Below are 26310 nucleotides of genomic sequence, written 5' to 3'. Positions count from 1 at the left end.
TTCCAACTACTGCTTTTCAATCATATCTTCCTATTAGATATATGTTGGAAACTCAATTTATGCTTTTCTTAAAAAAAAAAACTTTTCTACACTGTAGCTTCTAGGTACAGTTCTCAGCACTATCTTCTAATTGATTTATTATCGCTGGCTGGATTGAGTCTAAGTTTATCACACATCCAAAAAAAAAAACAACCCTCAACTACTGTACTTTTTCACTTCTGAGAGTTCTAATTTTGTCTTCATCTCCATCTGCTCTTGTTACTTTTTGTTTCATAATTTACCACTTTGAATAAATGCAAGTGCTTTCTCTACTTGAGCATAGGACATTGAAAGTCTTTGTTGGAGCAACAAGTATATACTGTATGAAGAGGGAACTATAGCCATTATAACAACCTATAATGGAATATACTTTGTAAAAATACTGAATTGCTATGCTGTACCCCTTAAAACATTTAAAGCAACCACACTTCAATAAAAAAAGGGGAAAAAAAACTTTGTTGGATAGTTTCCTAAAATTACTTACACTAGGCCTGAGTTTGTGTTCCAATGCAACATTGCTGGATGGATTTTTCTTGACACTGGATCTTTTTCATTCATTTTGGAATCTCTGCTGTAAGCTTATTTTGGGAGAAGGGTTTGTTTTTGTTCTCCATTCCTCCTACCACATGCTCATTCCTCCACATGGTTGCCTCCGACTTGCCACCTGACAATGAGTTCAGAACCAGGTCTTATAAAAGCTGAAGATCTTACATACTGGCCAAAACTAACTGTGCTTTTCATTCCCTTGGAGGCCCAGTGCCACCGCAGTGGACACAACTGGCTGCCTACCATTCATGCCTTTTTCTGTCCCATGGTACCAGCACTATCACTCCTGGCTGTCCCTAAGTATGTTTTGAGGAAATAAGCTCTAATTCCAAGCCATGTAACATGTAACATAGTACATTCTTCTAGCTGCAGTGGTTTATTGTTTTTTAATTAATTTTTATTGAAGCGCAGTTGATTTATTAATACAATGTTATCTTAGTTTCTGCTGTACAGCAAAGTTAATCAGTTATACATATATCCACTCTTTTTTAGATTCTTTTCCCATATAGGTCATTACAGAGTGTTAAGTAGAGTTCCCTGTCCTCTACAGTAGGTTCTTATGCAGTGGTTTTATTTAGAAGTAAGGCAATGGCAACCAACTCCAGTACTCTTGCCTGGAAAATCCCATGAACGGGGGAGCCTGGTAGGCTGCAGTCCATGGGGTCACTAAGAGTCGGACATGACTGAGCGACTTCACTTTCACTTTTCACTTTCATGCGTTGGAGAAGGAAATGGCAACCCATTCCAGTGTTCTTGCCTGGAGAATCCCAGGGATGGGGGAGCCTGGTGGGCTGCCGTCTATGGGGTAACACAGAGTCGGACACGACTGAAGTGACTTAGCAGCAGCAGCAGACATACTTCAGTCCAATAAGACCCTTTACTTACTGTGATATATATTCAGTTCAGTTCAGTCGCTCATTTGTGTCTGACTCTTTGCAACCCCATGAATAGTAGCACACCAGGCCTCCCTGTCCATCACCAACTCCCGGAGTTTACTCAAACTCATGTGCATCGAGTCAGTGATGCCATCCAGCCATCTTATCCTCTGTTGTCCCCTTCTCTTCCCACCCCCAATCCCTCCCAGCATCAGGGTCTTTTCCAATGAGTCAACCCTTCATATGAGGTGGCCAAAGTACGGAGTTTCAGCTTTAGCATCAATCCTTCCAATGAACACACAGGACTGATCTCCTTTAGAATGGACTGGTTGGATCTCCTTGCAGTCCAAGGGACTCTCAAGAGTCTTCTCTGACACCACAGTTCCAAAGCATCAATTCTTCGGTGCTCAGCTTTCTTCACAGTCCAACTCTCACATTCATACATGACCACTGGAAAAACCATATAAAGTGATATATTCTTTTTTTTCTGATAATAATGTGTAAACAGAATATCTAAAATTGCTTTAGTCATTTTGACATGTATTTCAGAAGGGACAGAGGGAGAGAGAGAAACAGATAAAGAGAAAGGTAGGGGTGCTGGAGATGAGAAGCACACAGGGAAACAGAGCCAGACCTTGATTAAACCTCACATGAAGCTCATACTAACTACGGACTTTTCAAATACAGGCATCAATAAATTCCTTTTTTTACTGACAGTCTGAATTAGGTTTTCTGTTACAACCAAATATTTAAATGATACAGAACCTAAAGTCTTACTTCCTTGGTGGATCAGAGGGAGAAGAATCCACCTGCAATGCAGGAGACTGGGGTTCAATCCCTGGGTTGGGAAGATTCCTGAAGAAGGGAATGGCAACCCACTCCAGTATTCTTGCCTGGAGAATTCCATGGACAGAGGCTACAGTCCAGGGGATCACAAAGAGTCAGACACAACTGAGTGACTAACACTTCCTTTACACTGTCCTTGAATCTAAAGTAGTCATTACCACTTGATTCCTACTGCTGTGTGCTTCTGCCACTGCTTTCTACGAAGGAAAAAATACTGCTTGTGTTACATGTTTCAGCGAAAGACAAAGATCAAATGAAGGGTGGGAGCAATGATATCTAACTCTCTTCAAGAAGCTGAATTAACTAAGGTCTAAGAAATCTCATTTGAAAATGGAATAAATAGCACAGCAGGCAGGAAGCAGACTGAAAGCTGGGTAAATTCTAAGCGCTCACCAAGGAGATAACTTGAAGTACAAGTTGAACAGATCATCTGAATAGATGAGATAAAAATAAGCTCACTGTGGGGAAAACACAGACAATACCAGTTTTTGTTCTATTTTTAAGAAAAACAACCAAGAGGCAAACACAGCCCCAAATGGGGAAGCGGCAGAAAGAGATTTAAATGAAAGAATCAGTGCCATCTGGCTCTTGGAAAAAGACATATTCGGGCTAAAATGCCACCAAAGTTAGAATGCCTAAACCGTTCTGACAATGCCACACCCAGGACATTAAAAAAATTTTAACTTAGACTAAAGAAAAAAAGACACCATAAGAGAAAATACAGGTTTCTTAGCTAGTTTTAATATACTTAGGTTAAAAAGTAAAACAGAGACTTCCCAAGTGGTCCAGAGGTTAGGCCTCTGTGCCCCCGATGCAGGAGGCCTAGGTGCGATCCCTGCTTGGGGAGCTAGATCTTACACGTCACAACTAAAGATCCTGCATACCACAAGTAAGACTTTAAGTAAAATACAACAGAGGAATTTCATGAAGAACCAATGTCGAAAAAATAGCTAAATAAACCATGTGTGTTCTTGCATTTGCTTCTATATGACTTGGCACCATCCCTAAATAACAATGTGCACATATCTTTTAATTGATTGTATTCAATTGGATAAATCTGTCAAAAGTACTCCTACTTATTGGATAGTTCCGTGAATACACAGAAGCATCAGTATTACTTTGGCATATGTGTGTTTATGGCCACGTGACCAAGAGCTGGGAACAAAAAAATCATCAAACTTTTTTTAATCAGATGGGTGTATGCCTATCTTTATTGAACATAGTTTAGTCTAGAATTGTTTTGTTTCTCTAATAACTACTGGCAAATCAAAAGTTAAATTATATAAGGTTTATAAATACTGCAGTGAACAAAGAGGTCTAGAAAAACTGAACAGCACTAACAGGTTCTTCTTCAAGTTCTACACTTCTTCAAGTTCTAGAATTCTGGGTATATAAACAAAGGAAGTGAAATCTTATCTCCAAGAGACACCTGCATGTTCACTGCAGCATTATTCACAATAACCAAGGTATGGAAACAACCTAAGCGTCCACTGATGCTGAGGTTGAGTGAGTGGATTAGAGTGGATAAGAAAGATGCTGAATATACACGACGAACATTATTCAGCCATAAAAAGGAGGAAATTCTGCCGTTTGTGACAACACGAATGAACCTGGATGATACCACGCAAAGAGAAGTTAGACACAGAAAGACAAATATGGAATGATCTCACTTACATGTGATATGGAATCTAAAAAGTCAAACTCACAGAACCAGAGACCAGAAGGGTAGTTGCCAGGGGCTGAGGGACAGGGAAATGGGAAGGCGTTGGTCAAAGGGTACAAACTATCACTCATGACATGGAGCTAATGTTCAGCAGGTTGATTACAGGTAATAGTATGTATTGTGTACTTGAAATTTGCTGAGCAGATCTTGTGTTCTCATTACATATGCACACAAAGGTACTTATGTGAGGTGATGGATGTATTAATTGTAACTTGCCTGGGGGCAATCATTTCAAATTTATGAAAATATTAAATCATCACACTGTATGCCTTTTAAAAAATCAGACTGCATAAACATTATGTACAATTTTTATTTGTCAATAATATTTCAATGAATCTGGAAAGATCCTGAAAGATGACACTGTGAAAGTGCTGCACTCAATAAGCCAGCACATTTGGAAAGCTCAGCAGTGGCCACAGGACTGGAAAAGGTCAGTTTTCATTCCAATCCCAAAGAAAGGCAATGCCAAAGAATGCTCAAAGTACCACACAATTGCACTCATCTCACATGCCAGTAAAATAATGCTCAAAATTCTCCAAGCCAGGCTTCAGCAATACGTGAACCGTGAACTTCCTGATGTTCAAGCTGGTTTTAGAGAAGGCAGAGGAACCAGAGATCAAATTGCCAACGTCCGATGGATCTTGGAAAAAGCAAGAGAGTTCCAGAAAAACATCTATTTCTGCTTTACTGACTATGCCAAAGCCTTTGACTGTGTGGATCACAATAAACTGTGGAAAATTCTGAAAGAGATGGGAATACCAGACCACCTGACCTGCCTCTTGAGAAACCTGTATGCAGGTCAGGAAGCAACAGTTAGAACTGGACATAGAACAACAGACTGGTTCCAAATAGGAAAAGGAGTACGTCAAGGCTGTATATTGTCACCCTGCTTATTTAACTTATATGTAGAGTACATCATGAGAAATGCTGGGCTGGATGAAGCACAAGCTGGAATCAAGATTGCCAGGAGAAATATCAATAATCTCAGATATGCAGATGACACCACCCTTATGGCACAAGGTGAAGAAGAACTCAAGAGCCTCTTGATGAAAGTGAAAGAGGAGAGTGAAAAAGTTGGTTTAAAGCTCAACATTCAGAAAACAAAGATCATGGCGTCTGGGCCCATCACTTAATGGCAAATAGATGGGGAAACAGTGTCAGACTTCATTTTTGGGGCTCCAAAATCACTGCAGATGGTGACTGCAGCCATGAAATTAAAAGACGCTTACTCCTTGGAAGGAAAGTTATGACCAACCTAGACAGCATATTCAAAAGCAGAGACATTATTTCGTCAACAAAGGTCTGTCTAGTCAAGGCTATGGTTTTTCCAGTGGTCATGTACGGATGTGAGAGTTGGACCATAAAGAAAGTTGAGCACTGAAGAATTGATGCTTTTGAACTGTGTTGTTGGAGAAGACTCTTGAGAGTCCCTTGGACTACAAGGAGGTCCAACCAGTCCATCCTAAAGGAGATCAGTCCTGGGTGTTCATTGGAAGGACTGATGTTGAAGCTGAAACTCCAATACTTTGGCCACCTGATGTGAAGAGCTGACTCATTTGAAAAGACCCTGATGCTGGGAAAGATTGAGGGCAGGAGGAGAAGAGGATGATAGAGGATGAGATGGCTGGATGGCATCACCAACTCGATGGACATGGGTTTGGGTAGACTCCAGGAGTTGGTGATGGACAGGGAGGCCTGGCGTGCTGCGGTTCATGGGGCTGCAAAGAGTCGGCATGACTGAGTGACTGAACTGAACTGAAGCTGGAAAAAAGGAAAAAGGAACAAGCATCTACTTAATTTGGAAATTAGCTATTCCTTTGTCACTGATTTTATTTATATATTACATATACTTTATGCATAAGATGTAAGTTGATCATTCTTATGTCTGTATGCTGGTTTGGAAAATGGGATTTCATTACAAAGATATAAACCATAAATTTAAGTTCTAATAATACCGAAAATAATTTTAAATAGGTAAATCTTTTTCAAACACCACAATACAATCCTTTATAAAATATAATTCTCATTAATTTTCCTTGTAAGAAATCTAGAAAAAGTCTTTAGTAGAATGGTATGGAACAAATTTGGTACGATATTTCTATAGTGACAATCTCAAAAGTTCTTCCATTTTTAAAGGATGAATAGAGTTAATGAAAAACCCTGCAGCATAAGAGAAGAGGTTCATTAGTTCTACATAGAAAAATATACCATTGAAAATTATTTACAAGAAATGAAAAAAAAAAAAAGAAAAAGTCTGGCTTAGGAATATACCAAAAAAAAAAAAAATTAAGAACTCAGGTTATGGGGAAAAAAAAGTACCATATGGAAACTGGGATTATAAAAAAGACTATGAATTAGATAAAAACATTAAAGAAAATTTAAAATTCAAATTGTAAGCAGAGAAAGTGTTAGTCACTCAGTTGTGTATGACTCTTTGCAACCCCATAGACTGCAGTCTGCCAGGCTCCTCCGTCCGTGGGATTCTCCAGGCAAGAATATAGGAGTGGGTTGCCATTCCCTTCTCCAGGGGAAACTTCCCAAGCCAGGGACTGAACCCTGGTCTCCCACATTGCAGGCAGATTCTTTACTGTTTGAGCCACCAGGGATGTCCCTGTAAGCAGTAAAGAACATAACAAATGTTACAAAAAACAAATCGGTGAGGGAAAGGCCTAACTTAAGAAACTCTGCAAAAGAACAGTTAACAAGGACGTGTGAAATGATTATGACAACTAAAGAACAGAGCCAACCCATGAAAAACTGCCAAAGGGGGAAAAATGAGAAAACAACAAAAGACAAATTTAAGAAAGTACCTCCCTCAAATTAAAAAGATTTCCATCTGCAGACTGAAGGACACATCATCTTCCAGATAAAACTAATGGATTAAAACAATCAGTAGATACAATCCTAAACTTCAAAATAATTTATTTAAGCACCTTTAACCTTTACAATGCAACTGTGAGCTGAACTTGTTATGGAAAAGGCACAAAACAAGACCATGGAAAGAGTTTATATCCACAGTAAAGATGGTATAAATCTAGTATACAGTATATACCTTGTAGATTATTTTATATTTGGGCATTAATTTACTGAGGGCAGAAACAAGGACCTAAACTCATGTTGAGATAAAAAGACAACATATTTCAAAATAAATCCTGGTTTTCAACTTTCTTGAGTATGTATTTTGTTTTAAATGCACAGTTTGTAGCACCTCTAAGTTAATTTTAATCTGAGGTAAGAACAAAAATAAGTGACAAAGGAACATCTTCCACCAAAGGGCTTTTTTGAGCCCTGAAATGAATTATGTAAAAAAGGACAAGCTTTTCTGTGTATGGGTTTTGGAGGTTAATAACACATTATCATTTTCAGTATAGTAGTACAGTTATTTTACTTCCACCAATCATTGATAAAGTGATCCAAGTCTGACTGCTAAATAGGTGGAGCTAGAAATAAAATTATTTACTGTGAGGGCAACTGCAGTGCTTTCAAATAAGAGTTTACAGCTAACCTCCTCTAAAAAGCTGTCCATAGTTGCTGACTCCAATCCCTTTCCCTTGATTCTCTCTTCAAACCACACCAGATTTTCTTCCCACTCTTCTTAGAGTCCTCTTGCATCAACACCAGTGACCGCTACATTGCTAAGTACAACATTCATTTCAAAGTCCTCATCTTACAATGTGTCGAATCAAAGACTTCTCCTTCTCAGTCTCCTCTGTGGTTCCAACCTCTGAACACGGAAAGAAAATCCCAGAGCTCAATCCTTACTTCTTTAGACCAGATCTCGTATAATCTCAAGGCGTGAAATACTACCTATTTGCTAATGATTCCTAAATTTCTATTTTGAGTTGGGACCTTTCCACTCAACTCCAGTCTGATACAACATCACCTCAACAGGCATCTCAAACCTGATTCGTCTAAAGCTGAACTCTTGATTGCTGCTCCACCAACCTCCCCATCTCTCTCATCCTCAAGTCTTCCCCATGTCAGTAAGGACAACTCTATCCCTCCACTAGCTTAGGCCAAAGGCCTCGCATCATCCTTCCTTCTTTTACTCTCATACTCCACACCCAATCCATTAGCAAATCCTGTCAGCCATACCTAGAAAACAGCAGCTTCTTACTACATTATTGCTACCACTTGGTCTAAACTCCTTCATCTCTCATTCGAATACTGACCCAACCTAACTGGGCTCCCTGCTTCCATCCTTGCACCTACTGTCCATTCTGAATACAGGAGTCAGTGATCTTTTACACCTGTTAAGTCAGGTCCCCCCACTCCCCTCTCAACCACCTCCCTCCTCACTCAGGGGAAACGCCATGGTCTTCACCAGGACAGATGAGCTCTAGAGCTTTCCTCACTCTTCCTGCCTCTGCTCAAACCCACTGGCCTCCTTGCTGGCCAAAAAGCCTGGCGGCCTCTGGGCCTGGGCCCTTGCCTGGTGCACCCAACCCCTACACAGCTGCAGGGCTGTCTCTGACCCCTTCAGGTTGTACTCAGGAGCCTTCTCTATGAAGCTGTTCCTTATTTCAAAACTGCTTCTGCTCCTTCCCTGGATCTCCCTATCCCCCTTCACTGCTTCATTTTTCTTCTAAGCAATTATTACCACCTGACTGGATAGATTTTAATTTTTAATTTTTTAATTTTAAAAAAGTATTTTATTTATCATCCCCATCCCCACCTTTTCCCAGTGGAATGTTAGCTCCAGGAGGACAAAAATTCTGTTTTGTTTCGTTCCTCTTGCATCTCCAGGGATGAGAACCATGCTTGGCTCTGGGAGGCACTCCGTATACGTTTGCTACAGGAGTGCTGAATATGCAAACTCTTAAATGCTGATAAGGCTAAGGGATTTAGCACACTATAGTATCCAACTTCTCTCCACAATGGGAAATACCACTTTACAGGAACTGGAAATGCCTTTCTCTTCCATATAGTAATACAATTTGCTCTAAATAGCACGCCCCAAATTTCTTAATTCCTCTTTTCTACAGTCTTTCAAATGTCTTTCCTACATCCTCTAAAATATTAACTTGTGTGCTAAGTTGCTTCAGTCATGTCTGACTCTTTGCAACCCTATGGGCCCTATGGAACCTGCCACGCTCCTTTGTCCATGGGATTCTTCTGGCAAAATTACTGGAGTGGGTTGCCATGTCCTACTCCAGAGGATCTTCCCGACCCAGGGATTGAACTCGTGTCTCTTATGTCTCCTGCACTGACAGGTGGGTTCTTCATCACATGGACAAATCTTTCATTCCCCTTTAGCATTACTGTCATAATATTGCAAAGCCAAAGTGAATTCACTAAAAATGCTATCAAAATGCAAATAATGATGAAAAGTAATGAAGCTCATTAACAACCAAATAAACCCAACCGTACTTCAAATCAAATCACACGTATCAGAGTGTGAGGGCCCTAGTCTATGCTTAACTTTATTATCACTATACTCCTTAATAAGCAAACATTTTTCTAATTAAATTCCCTTTTAAGCTAAAAAGGAGTTGATACAGGATACTTGCATTTACCCATGAAAATTAAACCTCAGGGAAATCAGTTCAAGCTATTAGATTGGTGTGAAAGTAATTGCAATTTTACACTAGAAATTGGCCATATGACACTGGAATACATTCTTAAATAAATGTGGTTATGTTATACATCATTTTAACGTGCACTTATTGCTTTATGTTTTTTGCTAATGACTTATTACTTGTTGTTTGTATTTATTTTAGACCATGTAAATGACATTAGACAATATGCAAATTTGAGCGATTTTTTTTTTTATTCAAGTTCAAAATGGGTTGTAAAGAGGCAGGGAGACAAGTCGCAACATCAACAAGGCATTTAGACCTGGAACTTCTAACTACAAACGTGCAGTGGTTGTTCAAGAAGTTCTGCAAAGGAAATGAGAGCCTTGAAGATGAGGAGCATACTGGTTGGCCATCGGAAGTGGGCAAAGACCAACTGAGAGTCATTATCAAAGCTGATCTTACAACCACACGAGAAGTTGTCAAAGGACTCAACGTTGACCATTTTACAGTTGTGTGGCATTTGATGCAAACTGGAAAGGTGAAAAAGCTCAGTTAGTGGGTGCCTCACAAGCTGACCACAGATCAAAAAAATCATTCTTCTGAAGTGTCATTTGCCCTTATTCAACAACAATGAACTATTTCTCCATTGGACTGTGACATGCAAGGAAAAGTCGACTGTGTACAACAACCAGTGACAACCAGCTCTGTGGATGGACTGAGAAGAAGCTCCAAAGCACTTCCCAAAACCAAACTTGCACCAAAAAAAGGTCATAGTCACTGTCTGGTGTTCTGCTGCACGTCTGATTCATACAGCTTTCTGAATCCCGGTGAAACCATTACACTTCAGAAGTATGCTCAACAAACCGATGAGATGCACGGAAACCTGCAACACCTGCGGCTGGCACCGGTCAACAGAAAGGGCCCCATTCTCCATGACAACACCCCACCGCACGCCACACAACCAGCACTTCAAAAGCTGAACGAAATGGGCTACGTTTTGCCTCATCTGCCATATTCACCTGACCTCTCACCAACTGACTACCCCTTCTTTAAGCATCTTGACAACGTGTTGCAGGCAAACGCTTCCACGACCAGCAGAAGGTAGAAAATGCTTCCCAAGAGTTTGTGGAATCCCAAAGTACGTTATTTTTACACTATAGGAATAAACAAACTTATTTCTCATTGATAAAAACATGTTGATTGTAATGGTTTCTATTTTGATTAATAACCATGTGTTGGCGCCTAGTTACAATGATTGAAAATTCACGGGCCAAAATCGCAATTACTCTTGTACCAACCTAATACGAGTCAAATTGATAAGTAAACAAAAGTCTTATGGAATAGGTTTGTATAGGTAACAAGCAGGGACACTGTAATAAGGAGATGAGGTTTAAATCCTTTACTAACTGTTTGACCTTGGACAAGTTAATTTAGACTCTGTGCCTCGGTTTCCTTATCTGTAAAATGGAAATGGTACCCCCTGCTGTTGCTACAAGGATTAAATACAGACACAATACGATTTAAAGCATCCAGCACAATGACATATGGAGAGCACTGAAGACTGCTCTTACTATAATTCCCGCCCCACTAGCAGAGCTCTTTAAGCTCCTAGGTACCATTCTTTAGAATGAGAAGTGATACTATTAAATGACGTATTTTTTTCCCCTTTCGTTATATTAGGTAGCCAACTCTAAACACCGTGGGCCGTTTTAAAGAATAAATGTCATTTTCTCGAGGCAGAGCCCTGTACTGCAAGATGATCTGCCTCCTGCATTGCACATTTAATACGGAGCAGTCCTGTCTTTGAACCCGGGTACCCGGGGCCATGTAATATCGGGACAGTTCGCTCACATCTCCGCAGCTTCTCTTCACGCCTGAACTGCGGGTTCCGAGCAACTGGCCGCATGCTGTCCGTGCCGAGGCCGAGACAGTGCACCTTTTCTGGCGGAGTGACGAGACGCCGGCCGTGGGGGCTCCGGCTCGGACCGTCGACCTCGCGAGGCCCCGCCAGGCCGCCCGCCCCGGCACGCCCGCCGCGCGGCCGTTACCCTCAAACCAGCCCCCAAAGCCCGCGCCGGCCCTCCCAGCTCCCCCGGGCAGCACAGACCCGAGACCGGTCACCACGGGTCTGGTTCCCCGCGGGCGGCCTAGCCTCTCAGGTCCCTAGACCAGGCCCCAAGCTGGGCCCTCCGGTGTTTCGGGGCCATCGGGGGGAGGTGTCAGTGGCTTTCATCCCGGGGCTGCCCGCGGGCCGAGACCCAAGTACCTTCCAGTCAGTCGAGGAATGGTGGCAGCGGCACCACCTTCCTCCCGGCGACCGCGGCAGAGGCGACGGCAGCGGACCGAGAGGAGGGACGGGCTGGCCACTAAGACGAGCTGGCCCTAGCTGGCCAGAGAGGCCTCACTCCGCCGCGGCTGGTGCGCCCCCTGGAGGCTGGAAGTCGCACTGGCGGCTCGACCAGCTCTCAATCACTACGCAAAGTAAGAAAACTGCTGCGGGGCAGAAGAGAAGACAACTGAGAAAGGTTCCATAGATCTGAGTCCAGGAGCATTTTGCACTTCTCAAGGCCTTTTCTAAACAAACATCCCACCCCTCAGCTAAATGAAGGCTTCACAGACCAGGACAGTCTTACCAAGAGCTATGTTGTTGTTCAGTCTCTAAGTTGAGTCGGACTCCTTGTGACCCCATGCGCTGCAGAAGGCCAAGCTCCTCTGCTGCTGCTACTGCTGCTAAGTCGCTTCAGTCGTGTCCGACTCTGTGCGACCCCATGGACTGCAGCCCACCAGGCTTCTCCGTCCATGGGATTCTCCAGGCAAGAACACTGGAGTGGGTTGCCATTTCCTTCTCCAATGCATGAAAGTGGAAAGTGAAAGTGAAGTTGCTCAGTCGTGTACGACTCTGTGCGACCCCATGGACTGCAGCCTACCAGGCTCCTCCATCCATGGGATTTTCCGGGCAACAGCACTGGAGTGGGGTGCCATCTCTGTCCTCCACTATCTTCCACTTCCTCCACTATAGAGTTGGCTCAAATTCATGTCTTTCGAGTTGGTGATGCTGCCTAACCATCTCATCCTCTGCTGCTCCCTTCTCCTCCCTGCTTCAATCTTTCCCAGCATCAGGGTCTTTTCCAATGAATCCGTTCTTTGAATCAGGTGGCCAGAGTATTAGAGCTTCAGCTTCAGCATCAGTTCTTCTGATGAATATTCGGGGTTGATTCCTGTAGGATGCACCGGTTTGAGCTCCTTGCAGTCCAAGGGACTCTCAAGAGTCTTCTCCAGCACCACAACTTGAAAGCATCAATTCCTTGGTGCTCACCCCACTCCAGTACTCTTGCCTGGAAAATCCCATGGACGGAGGAGCCTGGTAGGCTGCAGTCCATGGGGCCGTGAAGAGTTGGACACGACTGAACGACTTCCCTTTCACTTTTCACTTTCACGCATTGGAGAAGGAAATGGCAACCCACTCCAGTGTTCTTGCCTGGAGAATCCCAGGGATGGGGGAGCCTGGTGGGCTGCCGTCTATGGGGTCGCACAGAGTTGGACATGACTGAAGCGACTTAGCAGCAGCAGCAGCAGCCTTCTTAATGTTCCAACTCTCACATCTGTTCATGACAACTAGAAAAAACATAGCTTTCACTATAGGGACCTTTGTCAGCAAAGTGATGTCTCTGTTTTTTAATACACTGTCTAGATTTGTCATAGTTTTCCTTCCAAGAAGCAAGCGTCTTTTAACTTCATGGCTGCAGTCACCATCTGCAGTGATTAGGGAGCTCAAGAAAATAAAATCTGCCACTGTTTCCACTTTTTCCCCATCTATTTGCCATGAAGCGATGGAACCGGGTGCTATGATCTACCAAGAGCTGTAGGCATCAATTAATAGTTGCTGGCCTTCAGGTAAGTCTTCTCTGTAACCCAAATTGATATATTAGTAATAGCAACTGGCTGCTCTAATTTTCAAATATGAACCTAAGTTTTTTCAAAAAGGGTTTGACTACTTACACCCCACTTTTTAAAATTCCTAGACGAAATGCAACATGTGCCTAGCCAAAACTATAAAGATAGTGGGTGGTGAGAAGTACATTTACTGCAACTTTTTTCCCTGAGTTTACCAACAACTCCAGTCCTGTGGCCAAGAAGACTTACTCTGCACAGAGATCCTCTCTCCCCTGAATTTTAGCATACTCACTCAGCCAATCCACCTTTTCCCTCTAGGGGGTCTCATGTCCATCCATTCCTTGGACATTACTAACAGTGTGTTCCTGGAAATGTCATGTAAATGTTTGGGATTTTTGTCAAATTTGAGAAAGACTCTATCAAATCTCTTTCACATAAGAATAAGACTTCAGACATTTCACATTTTCTTGTGCAGTGACTATCATAAATATTAAATATTCTTTGAATTGATGACATTTATTAACCAATTTGTCATTGATATTCTCCTTGAGGTTGTGTGCTGAGTTTATAATGTCTTCATTGATGCCAGTAAATTGTGTCAAATCAGCAAAGAATTTCTCCAGTATGTTCTTACAATTTCCTCTTTTTTATTAATTGGTTAACAAACAATCCAAGACCTTAGTCATTACTTCTGTTCAAATGAATCTTTCCATCTTCATGATCTGCTTTTGTTTGATCTGAAAAAGTGTAGCGACTGCTAAGTGTGAGAAGTACAGTATTCCTCCTGGAGGATCTGAGAACCCATTTCCTTGTTTCTCCAGCTTCTAGAGGTCACTCAAGTCCTTGGCTCATGGCCTCTTCCATGTTCCAAATCAGCAGTGTAGCATCTTTTCTTCTCTCTGACTTCTGCTGCCAACTGTGTATCCTCTCTAACTTTGACCCTCCTGCCTGTTTATAAGGACTCTGGATCATGTTGGGTACATCTGAATAATCCAGAACAGTCCCTCCATTTCAAGATCTTTAATTTTAGTCCCATCTGAAAAGTTCTTTTTTACTGCACAAGTTAACATAGTCACGGATTCTGGGGATTAGGACAGGGACACCTTTGGAGGAAATGTTATTCAGCCCACACAACGGCCCTGATGCTTAAACTCCATTTCCTTCAGGGAAATCTATCTTTTCTTCCTCATTAGCAAAATCTGTTTGGTCCTGAGTTCTGATTGTGAGAGTTCCAACAAGAGGAATACCTATAATTATAACTAGGGTAAGTGTTAACGAAGGAAAAGAAGGGAGATGCTGTATGAGGGCAAACAGTTCCGGACCTAATTTAGATGGAAGAGCAGCAATGCTTTTGAATAAGTGATATCTAACTGAGATGCAGAGGAGGAGGAATTAATTATACAGTGAACAAGGGGAGTGATTCAGACAGAGGCAGCAGTATGTGTGGCCTGGGAATGGGGATGTCAGGGTGACTGAGTTGTGTCCCTGCCATCAAATCCTTAGCACCACCACAGTGAGTGACACATCACAGGTCTTAGCCCTGGCAGCACGTTGCAATCACTGCAGGGCCTTAAAAATACCAACACCCTGGCCAAGACCGAGTCAGAATTATTTGGAAGTATGGCCCAATATCCATAGTTTTTAAAGAGAATACTAATGTGCAGACAGGGCTGAGAACCCACTTTGTTAGATACAACCACAGGAGTAAGAATAAAAAAAAATGACAAAAAATATTTGCTTGGGGTAGGATTTTCTCTTAAGAGGTTTTCTTCTTTTTAAAGAAAAGAAGGGTTTTGGCCATCTTGATTATACATTCCTCTTCAGTCTTAGAAAATGCAGAAAAAGCTTTCAAAAACATTGTTAAATAAACTACAAGTTTATATTGTACAATACAGAGTATATGGCCAATATTTTATAAATGACATTTACCATATAAATGTAGTACAAACCTTTAAAATTTGTGGATCGCTATGTTGTACATCTGTAGCTTACATAATATTGTACATCAACTATATCTCAAATTTTTTTAAGAAAAGACCACTTTGTGACAGAATGCTTATCAGAAGACCCTCAAGTGATCCAGAAACCATCCAGTAACCAGTTGTCTCTGTAGAAAAAAGATGTGTTGGAACGGACAGGTGTTTCAAAAACACACCATGTCTACAAAGGAAAAGGTGTTTCTTGGTTTTGAGTTCTTTTCCCAGGTGTTCCAGTTTTTTGTAGTACTAATGAATGACCATAAGGGGGAGACATGCTCCCAGAAAGCGTGACTTCCCCTGTCTCCAGTCTCTCACCCAGGCTAACGAGACTCGGCTATTTTAACACTGAGAGTTCTCAAGGCATAATCGTTGAGAGAGCAAGTCACAGAATTAGACTTAAATACCGTATATTTATCTACACCAGAGTTCTGTTCATTTCAGTTCTCCAACAGTTTACACATTTAAACCACTGGAAAAAGAAATAAATAGCGTATGTGTGCCAGGCATTATATTTACAAAATTAAGGGAAAAAATTGAAACCTAGGAAGAGAGTTTCCTTCAGCAGCCAACACAATTAGAAATGAAGCAGCAAGCAAATCTTTCGAAAAGGGATCTCTCTTCTTTTGTTAATTGAAAAGTAAACATCTTAGGTCTCCTTGAATTTCCGGAGTTACTAAGACAACAACAGCTACACCCCTGGGAAGAAGAAAAGAGCTTGGCTGCTTGTTGAAAACTCAATTTGTTATTTTTCTTTGCACTTAACCTGCATGTGGCAGAACCACACAGGTTTTCACATGTACATTAGATTGAATAATATATGTGATGGGAATGTATATAGTGCCTAACCCCAATTATCTTTCTCTTCCAAAAGTAAAGTAACCGATTGTTAGCCAGGGAATACCTTTTGCAGAGATTTAAGCAAATGCATTGCTTTGCAAGCCTTTAAATGTGACTGGGGAGATGTGGGTTTGGTCAGAGAGGCAGAATGGCTGTGTGAGGGGATAATGGATTTATTACAGGCATTCTGTCTCACACAGTTGGGGCAGGAGTCCAGGAAGTGAAGGTCTGGAAGGAGGTGTTGGAGGCTAAGATTAAAGGTCACAAACTAGTTTCTCTGAGAATTCTAGAAGCCAAGTAAGGCTTGAAGCCTGCTGCAAGTGGGCCCATGAAGGGGGTCTTTGGGACTTGCTGTTTCTGTGAAGCCAGCTACTATTTTGTGAGCCCCCCACCAAGCAATTGGTGGTGGGCCTGGGCTCTGTCGGTCAAGAAGAAGAGCTGGTACAGAGTGGAGAGGGACAGAAACTTCTAGAAACTACCCTTTCCATGTCACTGTATCTGATTGTCAGAAGGTAACGGCCACTGCCTTGCTCTGTCTCCCAGGTCTCCTGGAAAGTCTTCTCTGTGCTAATTTTAAACTGGAACCACATAGGAACCGGGACACTTGGTTCAGCTCCCACCTTAACCAGCACACATGTAAGTTCTTATAACCAATTTTACAGATGAAAAAACTAAGGGCCATATAGGTAAATCGCCTATACTCACATTACTACCTGGAAGCAGAGGCAAGCTCAGAATTCAGGTCAGAGGGGTCATCTTCTACTCCACTCTCATATCTCTCATCTTTTGTGGTAGTTAAACACTGCAAAGGATTTCAAGAAAATAGGAGAAAAAATTCAACTCATCACTTCTGAGTTCCTTTCCTAGGTTAAAGGTCTCTGAGTAGCCTGTGTACCAACACTAGGCCTAAATCACTCTATCTTGCCCAGACTGTCTCTGGGCACCTGGGTTACTGGGGCTCTTTGATAAGAAGTTATGCCTGTGACCACCAGATCTCAAAATCATTAAGTAATGAGATATGAGCTATTAGGCATGTGATGGATCATCTTATTTGGGGTGTAGGATTATGTGAGAACTTGCCCAAAGAACACTGTTGTTTATCGCAGAAAACATCAATACATACTCTCCAAAGTGATGGGAATACCAGACCACCTGACCTGCCTCTTGAGAAACCTGTATGCAGGTCAGGAAGCAACAGTTAGAACTGGACATGGAACAACAGACTGGTTCCAAATAGGAAAAGGAGTACATCAAGGCTGTATATTGTCACCCTGCTTATTTAACTTCTATGCAGAGTACATCATTAGAAACGCTGGGCTGGATGAAGCACAAGCTGGAATCAAGATTGCCGGGAGAAATACCAATAACCTCAGATATGCAGATGACACCACCCTTTTGGCAGAAAGTGAAGAGGAACTCAAAAGCCTCTTGATGAAAGTGAAAGAGGAGAATGAAAAAGTTGGCTTAAAGCTCAACATTCAGAAAACTAATCATGGCATCTGGTCCCATCACTTCATGGGAAATAGATGGGGAAAAGTGGAAACAGTGTCAGACTTTATTTTTGGGGGCTCCAAAATCACTGCAGATAGTGATTGCAGCCATGAAATTAAAAGACGCTTACTCCTTGGAAGGAAAGTTATGACCAACCTAGATAGCATATTGAAAAGCAGAGACATTACTTTGCCAACAAAGGTCCATCTTGTCAAGGCTATGGTTTTTCCAGTGGTCAGGTATGGATGTGAGAGTTGGACTGTGAAGAAAGCTGAGTGCCAAAGAATTGATGCTTTTGAACTGTGGTGTTGGAGAAGACTCTTGAGAGTCCCTTGGACTGCAAGGAGATCCAACCAGTCCATTCTAAACGAGATCAGTCCTGGGTGTTGTTTGGAAGGGATGCTAAAGCTGAAACTCCAATACTTTGGCCACCTCATGCGAAGAGCTGACTCATTGGAAAAGACCCTGATGCTGGGAGGGATTTGGGGCAGGAGGAGAAGGGGACGACAGAGGATGAGATGGCTGGATGGCATCACCAACTCAATGGACGTGAGTTTGAGTGAACTCCGGGAGTTGGTGATGGACAGGGAGGCCTGGTGTGCTGCGATTCATGGGGTTGCAAACAGTCAGACACGACTGAGCGACTGAACTGAACTGAACTAATACTTGGGTTTCCCTGACAGCTCAGTTGGTAAAGAATCCACTTGCAGTGCAGGAGACCCCAGTTGGATTCCTGGGTCGGGAAGATCCCCTGGAGAAGGGATACCCACTTCAGTATTCTTGGGCTTCGCTTGTGGCTCAGCTGGTAAAGAGTCTGCCTGAAATGCAGGAGACCTGGGTTCTATCCCTGGGTTGGGAAGATTTCCCTGGAGAAGGGAAAAGCTACCCATTCCAGTATTCTGGCCTGGAGAATTCCATGGACTAGTCCATGGGGTCACAAAGAGTCGGACATGACTGAGCGACTTTCACTTTCAACTAATACTTAGATACATGATGGATATAAATTCAGTTACAAGTAAACATTTTAGGTTTAACCATTGTGGTACGTGTTCAGTCAACACGTAAAAATAAACTCTTATGTACAGTCTTCCTGTTTTCTTCCTTAACGTGGTGCTATACGAGTGATGGGAGTCTATGTGCTTTCTCTCTGAGCGTAAAGAGGTGTACTTGTTGGCCTAGTGCTCCTGGAAAGCATGAAGCTCCACCAGCTTGTGTGAACCAAAATCCATGAATCAACTCTGCGATTAATTGATTTTTGAACAGAATACATCTTCAAGTTTGTTGGCTTTTGCAACCTGTATGTTTAATAACTGCCGTGTCGCTTGTCTCGCTCATCATCTTTGTTGTGACCTTCTCATGATTAGGATCCAGGGGCAGTAGATTTCCATTGTCTCTTCCTCTGCTCACCAGACCCCATTCCAAAGGACTGGAGCTCTTCAGAAATTCTGCAGGGACCAGTTTCTAGTGCAAACAAAAGCACACATGTGCAGAGCAAAGCCAACTCACACTTTTCAGCCTGCTGCTCTGAGCGCCTCCACCCCAAACAACTGCTGTACCGCAGACCCCATCAAATATGTGCTCTTGTGGACAGATGGAAAACCCATTAGGAAGTACAGCCAACTCTGTGTTCCCACATTTCCGGGAGAGAAACCACATTCGGTGCAGGAGCAGTGCAAAATCACTAGGGTCAGTGCCTTTAAATCAACTGAACATCTCATCTCTTCCAAGATATTACACAAGCAAAGCCCATATGGTTAGCCAAAGGCTCTGCCCTACAGGAAAGTACATGGGCTAGGGCTAGACCAAAGAACCAAGCCCACTTTGTATTTTTTTTCTATGGCTCTAACTAATTTTTTTTATCTGGGAAATTATTATACAAATGACTTGTTCTTTAAAAATAGTAACAAATAGATATTACAAAGCAACTTATCAGAACAATTATAGGTGAATACGGTGGCAGAGGGAAGTACAATTATAAGGCTTAAGCTGTCTTATGGCTTCCCTTGTAGCTCAGTTGGTAAAGAATCCGCCTGCAATGCAGGAAACCCCGGTTCAATTCCTGGGTCAGGAAAATCCTCTGGAGAAGGGATAGGCTACACACTCCAGTATTCTTGGCCTTCCCCTGTGGCTCAGCTGGTAAAGAATCCACCTGCAATGTGGGAGACCTGGGTTCCATCCCTGGGTTTGAAGATCCCCTGGAGAATGGAAAGGCTGCCCACTCCACTATTCTGGCCTGGAGAATTCAATGGACTATATAACAGGGTCACAAAGAGTTGGACACGACTGAGCAACTTTCACTTTCTTTTCAAGCCATCTTATGAGGGATTATTAGTTAGCCATACTTTTTGTAAGTTAATTCAGCATGTCTTATTTGGGGTGGGGTGGTGTCTTATTTTGAGCCAGAAAAAAGTTCATAACTTTCTCTTGACTTTTTTCCTGGGATCACAGATGGCAGGGTCAAGAGCTTCCTCATGAAGGAGAGAAGCGCTTTCTACTCCATCTCCTACCTGAGCCCACACGGGCCCCTCCCTCAGCCTGCCTGGTGGACCACCGTCCACCCACGGCAGGAGGAGAGAGGACCAGAAATCATCTGGAGACGTCGTTGCTGCCGCGGCGTGCTTTGCTTTCGTTCTGCCTTTTAGGATCATTTTGGCCATTATTTCCCCACTGAGGCTTGTAACCTATTTGGTTTTCCACAAATTAAGATCCCTCAGCTCTTCTTAAATTCACCCTGAGGGGGAACTTAAGGTAATTTTTTATCTACATGTTTCACACAAAATTTGCTTCCCAATTGTCCACATGGGGATGTGTGCAAGCCGGACACTCATCAGTGGCTTTGGCGAGTCCATCAGCTCTTCAGACAAAGCCCACACATGCTTCCCTCCATGGGTCCCAACGGGGCTCAGATTTCAGGGCCCAACCACCACTGAATCAGCTCTGACCTTTTCCCCCATAATTATTTTTGTGAAAATTTCAGACTCAAGTGTGTTTGCCTGTGGGCAAAGTGCCAGTTATTTTAGGACTATGAATAGCAGTAGAAACATATATGTATGTCTCGACATGGAGAGAAGTGATGTTGATGACTGTTAACCCATAGATTAAAGCATATGCTGATTTCCAAAGCCACACCACACCCCTTAGGAGTTACTTGAATGAATTTTGCAATTGCCTACCTGCATTACTCACGCCCCGAAGGATGTCTTCGGATGTCTTGCTGGAGCGGATGGCTGTGCTGTTGGGAAGGTCCTACCTCAGCATCACACCTGGAGGGTGAAGACCTCACCCCAAGCAGTGATGGGGTCTCACTGGCCATCTTCTCTCGGAGCCTGCAGCTGGGAAGGTCACTCTGGCAGTTGGAAGTCAGGCTTTTTAACCCAATAATGAAGTAGCTTTGATCCAGAAGTGATTCAAACCCCCAATTCCTTCCAGATAAAGGAAGGCCCAGTAACCCCCATAGGAGCTAATTAATTAATAGCTCCTTCTTATCTTGCATAACTGCTGAGGAAGTTTGTTTCCCACTGTCTCAGTTCATTTATTCTTCACAGTATGTACTATGGAATGCACTTCATCACTTGTATTTTTCTTCTCCTATTTTGATATTGATGGTGATCTCAATGTCTTGGTGGAAAAAAACTTAAATTCAATGCTTCTGTTTTTGCCATCATCAAACAGGGGTAAATTGCTCTACTTATACTAAGGGATGCTGCAGTCCTGTAGGCATAGGTGCTGGTCCCTCTTATCTCCTAACCACTCCCTTAACCTCAGACTTCGCTAGCGCAGAGCAGGGTTGCTTATCCTTCCCTGGACACTGCACTTGCTCTCCCACCAGAGTCGATGCTTCTTTCTACCTGCGTGCCCCTATCTCTGCCTCTGCTTGACTCTGCTTTCTTCAAAGTCCCTCTTCACCTCAGGCCTTCTTGACCACCCCCCGCAACTTCCTATGACACACAGGACCACACTACACATTGGACACCTACTCCCATGCTGTCTTGGATTATTTGCAACTATGTATCATTAAAGGGTTAACATTCAACTATTTTTGATCTACAACAGCAGTTAAATATGGTTCCATCTAATATATACATTTTCTCACTCCAAATACAAATTCTCTTTGCATTTCTAAGGTCTTCAATAAATGCTTACACAGTGTAGGCATTTGCTATTAAAAAGAAATAGACTTTTGACTATTCTTAAATTGGCAAAATAGAGAATAAGCTTCTGTTTTAATTGGAAAATGTATCTTAGCCCATTAATACACTCACCATGGGTGATCTGGGATGATTCCACCTTGCAAAAATGTCCCACCATCACCTAAAATGTAAAAATGAAACTTCATGGCCCTAGGAATTATGGTTAGAGACAGTGCTTTATAAATATAATAGGGCTTTAATAGATTCTACACTTCAAAAAATCATTCACAGAGTTTTTTCACCAATAAATCGTACACTCACTAGAATATATTCCTATTTATTATATAATTAGTTACACAACACAGTTAGAAAAGAACATTAGAATATCACACTTTATTGATTACATTGATTCCTCTGTCCCTATCCCTTATTGCAATATTAATTCTGTGTATAATTCTATTAGTTATCACAATGAACTGAAACTGGATAAGGAAAAATCTAGTGAAAAAGTATACATCGTTTTAAAGCTAAGATATTTGATATTGAGTGAAGGGTCCCTTTGGTTTCCAAAATAAAAATATCCAAAATAGCATCATGATTGTTGAACTGAACTCAGTATACTAAGGACAGAATGTACCTACAACTGTGGAGAAACAGAGCACGGGGCAGCCTATTACTTTGAGTACATCCATATTGGTAGGCTCAGAGTTACATAAGAAAACAAATTGGTGTTTCATCACCTCCTTGTTCTGATGCTTTGGACGGATCAGTGAAGTCCAGATTTCTTTTTCAATGATTCCATTTCTTAGAGCCACAGCTGATGAGTCATGTCTTCAGATCTTAACCCCAAATGCATTTGTAGTGTTTTAGATTAGGTCTTTCATTCACGCAATATCAGAACATATAAAAGGCTTCATGAAGCCAGGACAACATATATTTTAGGGGAAGAAAAAAGAAGGAGGTTTGTACTAATTGATTCAGATTTGCCATTTGTCATTTATAAGTCATTAAAAACAAATTGTATGACTTTGGTTTGCATTTTCTTTTAATCTTGAGACAAACAGAGTTTTGAAGTAGTCTTGATGAATATGGTCCATCCAGGAAAAAAATGGGAAGGCTCACATTTCTTCCATTGGTGGTAGGAAGCCCACTTTCAACTTCCAAGCCCTTTCATGGTCAAGATCACCTTTAAGACCATTTTAAGAAGTTAGACTTTGTCTTCAAAGATCTTCCTTTATGGTCCCAAAACCACAGTCAACTTCAGCTATCTTAATCTTGCTTTTTCTTGGCAGAAAACTAGAATGGTCTTTCTGTTACAAAGTAAACAGAGAGGTCAGAAATACATATGAGAGGAAGTAATTTCCATAACAACAATAATAGTTAAAAAGCCAAAGATTAATATTAAAAAGGCAACAGAAAGGTTGTATCTGTTAAGCAATGATTGTTTTAAATGGCTTTACCCTGGATTTCCCTGGTGGTAGAGTGGATAGGAATTCATTTGCCAAGGCCAGCGGATACCTTTTCGACCCCTGATCCAGGAAGATTCCACCGTGTCCCAGAGCACCGAAGCTCCTGAACCACAATTACTGAGCGTGTGTTCTCCAGCTGGCGCCCCCTGAAACTACTGAGGCCCAGGCGCCTAGAGCCTGTGCTCCACCACAAGAGAAGCCACCACACTGAGAAGCCCCTGCACCGCGACGAAGAGTAGCCCCCCTCACCACAACCAGAGAAAGCCCCCGTGCATCAATGAAGACACAGCGCAACCAAGTAAATAAATAATTTTTTTAAATGGTTTTATTCTGTAGCAGCTGTGTTTCAGGGGTAGGTATACATCAGTGGCACCCCACTCCAGTACTATTGCCTGGAAAATCCCATGGACGGGGGAGCCTGGTAGGCTGCAGTCCATGGGGTCGCTAAGAGTCAGACACGACTGAGCGACTTCACTTTCTCTTTTCACTTTCATGAATTGGAGAAGGAACTGGCAACCCACTCCAGTGTTCTTGCCTGGAGAATCTCAGGGACGGGGGAGCCTGGTAGGCTGCCGTCTATGGGGTCGCACAGAGTCGGACACGACTGAAGCGACTTAGCAGCAGCAGCAGCATACATCTGTTACTGCTGAGGGCGCCCCCTACTGGTATGAAGAGGCATGTCCAGAGCACCTTTGCAAGCACTGGGGTGTCTCCAGGTAACACTTGAACCCTGCCTCTCTTGTCTTTTCCTCATCTCTTAAAGACATATGACTTTCTGTTTTTACCTTCACCAAAATCTTCAGTGCACATCCCTTACAAAGTTTTACAAAAAAGTATTATAGACATTTTAACATACTTTAAGAAGTTACGGTTGCTGCAGACCTTCAGTGAGTGAATAGTCGACTTTCAGTGTTTATAAAATCTCTAAGACAGAGTCACAGAGACTGGGTTTTGGCCCTGGTGAAATAAATGTGTGGCAGCTCACCAGACAGAGCAACTAAAACTTTTTTTTTTTCCTATGAGGAATTTGTCTTGATAGAGAGGCCTCATGGCAGAGCAGTTAAAGGAACAACAGCAACAAAATTTTATTTGTTAAATAACAAAGAGTGTTTGGGCATGGATACTAACTCCGTCATTTACCAGCTGGGTGACCTTGGGCAAGTTACTTAACCTTTCTTCTGTTTTCAGTTCCCTTGGCTACAAACCAAGGATAATAATAATATCTGGCTTGCTGTGAGTTATATGTGGAAAGCAATTATAACAGTGCCTAGCTCAGGATAAGCTCTCTATAAAGGTTGGCTAAACTAAGTTGGAATTCAATACAGTTGGGCACCAGGCTCCCTTCCAACCTGCTGGCCCTGCTCAGAGCATCACAGAGGTTCACCTCCTTTAGCATTGCAGTTCATCCATGCTGACTGGCATCTCTGTTGTTCTAGGACAGTGGCTCTCGAACTCAAACGTGCATCAGACTTATTTGGAGGGCTTGCCCAATACAATTGCTGGGCCCCAGCCCCAGAGCTTCTGGTCCAATATGGTTGGGGCCTGAGAATTTAAATTTCTAGTAAGTTCCCAAGGGATGCTGACCCTGACAGTCTAGGGACCCCACTCTGAGAACCACTCTTTTAGAGTAATGGTTTCAATCCTGGCTGTACTTTAGATCATCTGGGCAGCTAAAAAATCCCACTGCCAGGCCCCTCAGAAAAATTTGTTAATAAATCAGAATCTTTGAGAATGGGGCTCAGCCATCATGTTTCTTGAGCTCTTCAGGTGATAACATTATACAGCCAAGTTTGAGAACCACAGCTCTATGCCATACTATGCTGCTGACATGGATGAATTTAAGTGATGAAGTTATCTTAAAGATAAAGAAGAAGTCTGGTGCAGTGTTTCCCATTGGCATTCTTGCTATAAATGCTGATCTACTGGATCCATCTTTTGGGGTGGGAATTTGCATTTTAATAAGCACCCCAAGCATCCCTTATACACATCCAGTTTTTTGATCTGCCTGAAGACACATAGCCAGTAATTGGTGGAGTTTTCACTGTCTGTCTCTGATGTAAACAGCCAGAAATGCTGTTATTATGTAAGAGAGAGAAGTCTGCTTTTAGTCTGTGTTTAAAATTTTTCTCTGATCTTATCCACTCAAGGAAGGACCATATATATTTATAAATACTGTAATTATATACTAACTACCTTTATATACACAGCAGGCTCTGTGACAGGAGCTGAACCAATAATGAATCCCATTCAATGCTACTTAAAGGCCACCTTTATTTCATTCACACCCACTAAGATATGAACCTCAAAAGGAAGAGTTAGTTAAGGACACAGCTGTGGAATCAGACTGCCTGCTTCCTTCTACCAACTGTGCAACCTGGAGCAAGTCACCTAACCTCTCTGTGTTCCAGTTTCTTCAACTGATTTGAGGAATGGTGATACAGTACCAATGATACAGGATCATGGTGAGGATAAATGTGTTAATCCACAGAAAAGTACTTTGAATGGTGTCTGGCCATTAGTATTTATTAATGCTTTCTATTATGATATTTACTGCTATAGTTATCTGCACAGCAGACCTAAACGCTTGAAAAAGCAGTTTATCAACTTAAAGGCTGTTTTATTCAGAATACACTGCAGAAAGTCTATGAAACCAAAACATACAAACTAGAAAGAACATTTTCAAAAAAAAACTGCACGGAGTAGAGAAGAAAATCACTAGAGTTTTGTGTTCTTCTTGGAACTTTTGTATATATAAATTCAGGAAAGCATTTCTCCTAGCCCAACTGGGTTCTACAGTAAAAACACTCTGTTTCTGTGATGGTCGTCCAATTGGATCAGTCTGCGTGGAGGAGCTTCTGAGAAAGAGAATTCTGGCTTAACCTTAAAAGTAGAATGACTTTGGTTACTTAAAAGGGGAAAAACAGGCAGATTTATCAAAATTATAATATACCCATTACATAAT

General features: G+C 42.1%; 2 protein-coding genes and 1 long non-coding RNA gene across 8 annotated transcripts in view; 1 reads left to right on the top strand and 2 right to left on the bottom strand.

The window, feature by feature from the left end:
• ANKRD46 (ankyrin repeat domain 46) overlaps positions 1 to 11956 on the bottom strand; it is a 68003-nt gene extending 56047 nt beyond the window's left edge. For 2 of the 4 annotated variants that reach the window (XM_061439277.1, XM_061439276.1), the window contains exon 1: positions 11815 to 11920. The gene's annotated coding sequence lies outside the window, so the exon portion shown is untranslated. Of the gene's footprint in view, positions 1 to 11814 lie in introns of all 4 variants that reach the window. The other 2 variants (XM_061439275.1, XM_061439273.1) reach the window with 2 other exon arrangements.
• Positions 11957 to 12032: 76 nt separating this feature from the next.
• On the top strand, positions 12033 to 22457 carry LOC133260669 (uncharacterized). The gene is made up of 3 exons (XR_009740925.1): positions 12033 to 13442; positions 16802 to 16894; positions 20198 to 22457. It is a non-coding gene; the product is annotated as an uncharacterized LOC133260669 (long non-coding RNA).
• SNX31 (sorting nexin 31) overlaps positions 22201 to 26310 on the bottom strand; it is an 82808-nt gene continuing 78698 nt past the window's right edge. For 2 of the 3 annotated variants that reach the window (XM_061439271.1, XM_061439272.1), the window contains one exon: positions 22201 to 23189. In XM_061439271.1, coding sequence (XP_061295255.1) covers positions 23100 to 23189 — 90 coding nt within the window. In that variant the 3' untranslated portion in view covers positions 22201 to 23099. Of the gene's footprint in view, positions 23190 to 23877; positions 26229 to 26310 lie in introns of those variants that run through there. The other variant, XM_061439270.1, reaches the window with a different exon arrangement.

The sequence above is a fragment of the Bos javanicus genome, chromosome 14, assembly GCF_032452875.1.
Source record: "Bos javanicus breed banteng chromosome 14, ARS-OSU_banteng_1.0, whole genome shotgun sequence".
NCBI lineage: Eukaryota > Metazoa > Chordata > Mammalia > Artiodactyla > Bovidae > Bos > Bos javanicus.
The sequence above is the reverse complement of the archived record's forward strand: the minus strand, read 5'-3'. Positions and strand labels throughout refer to the sequence as shown.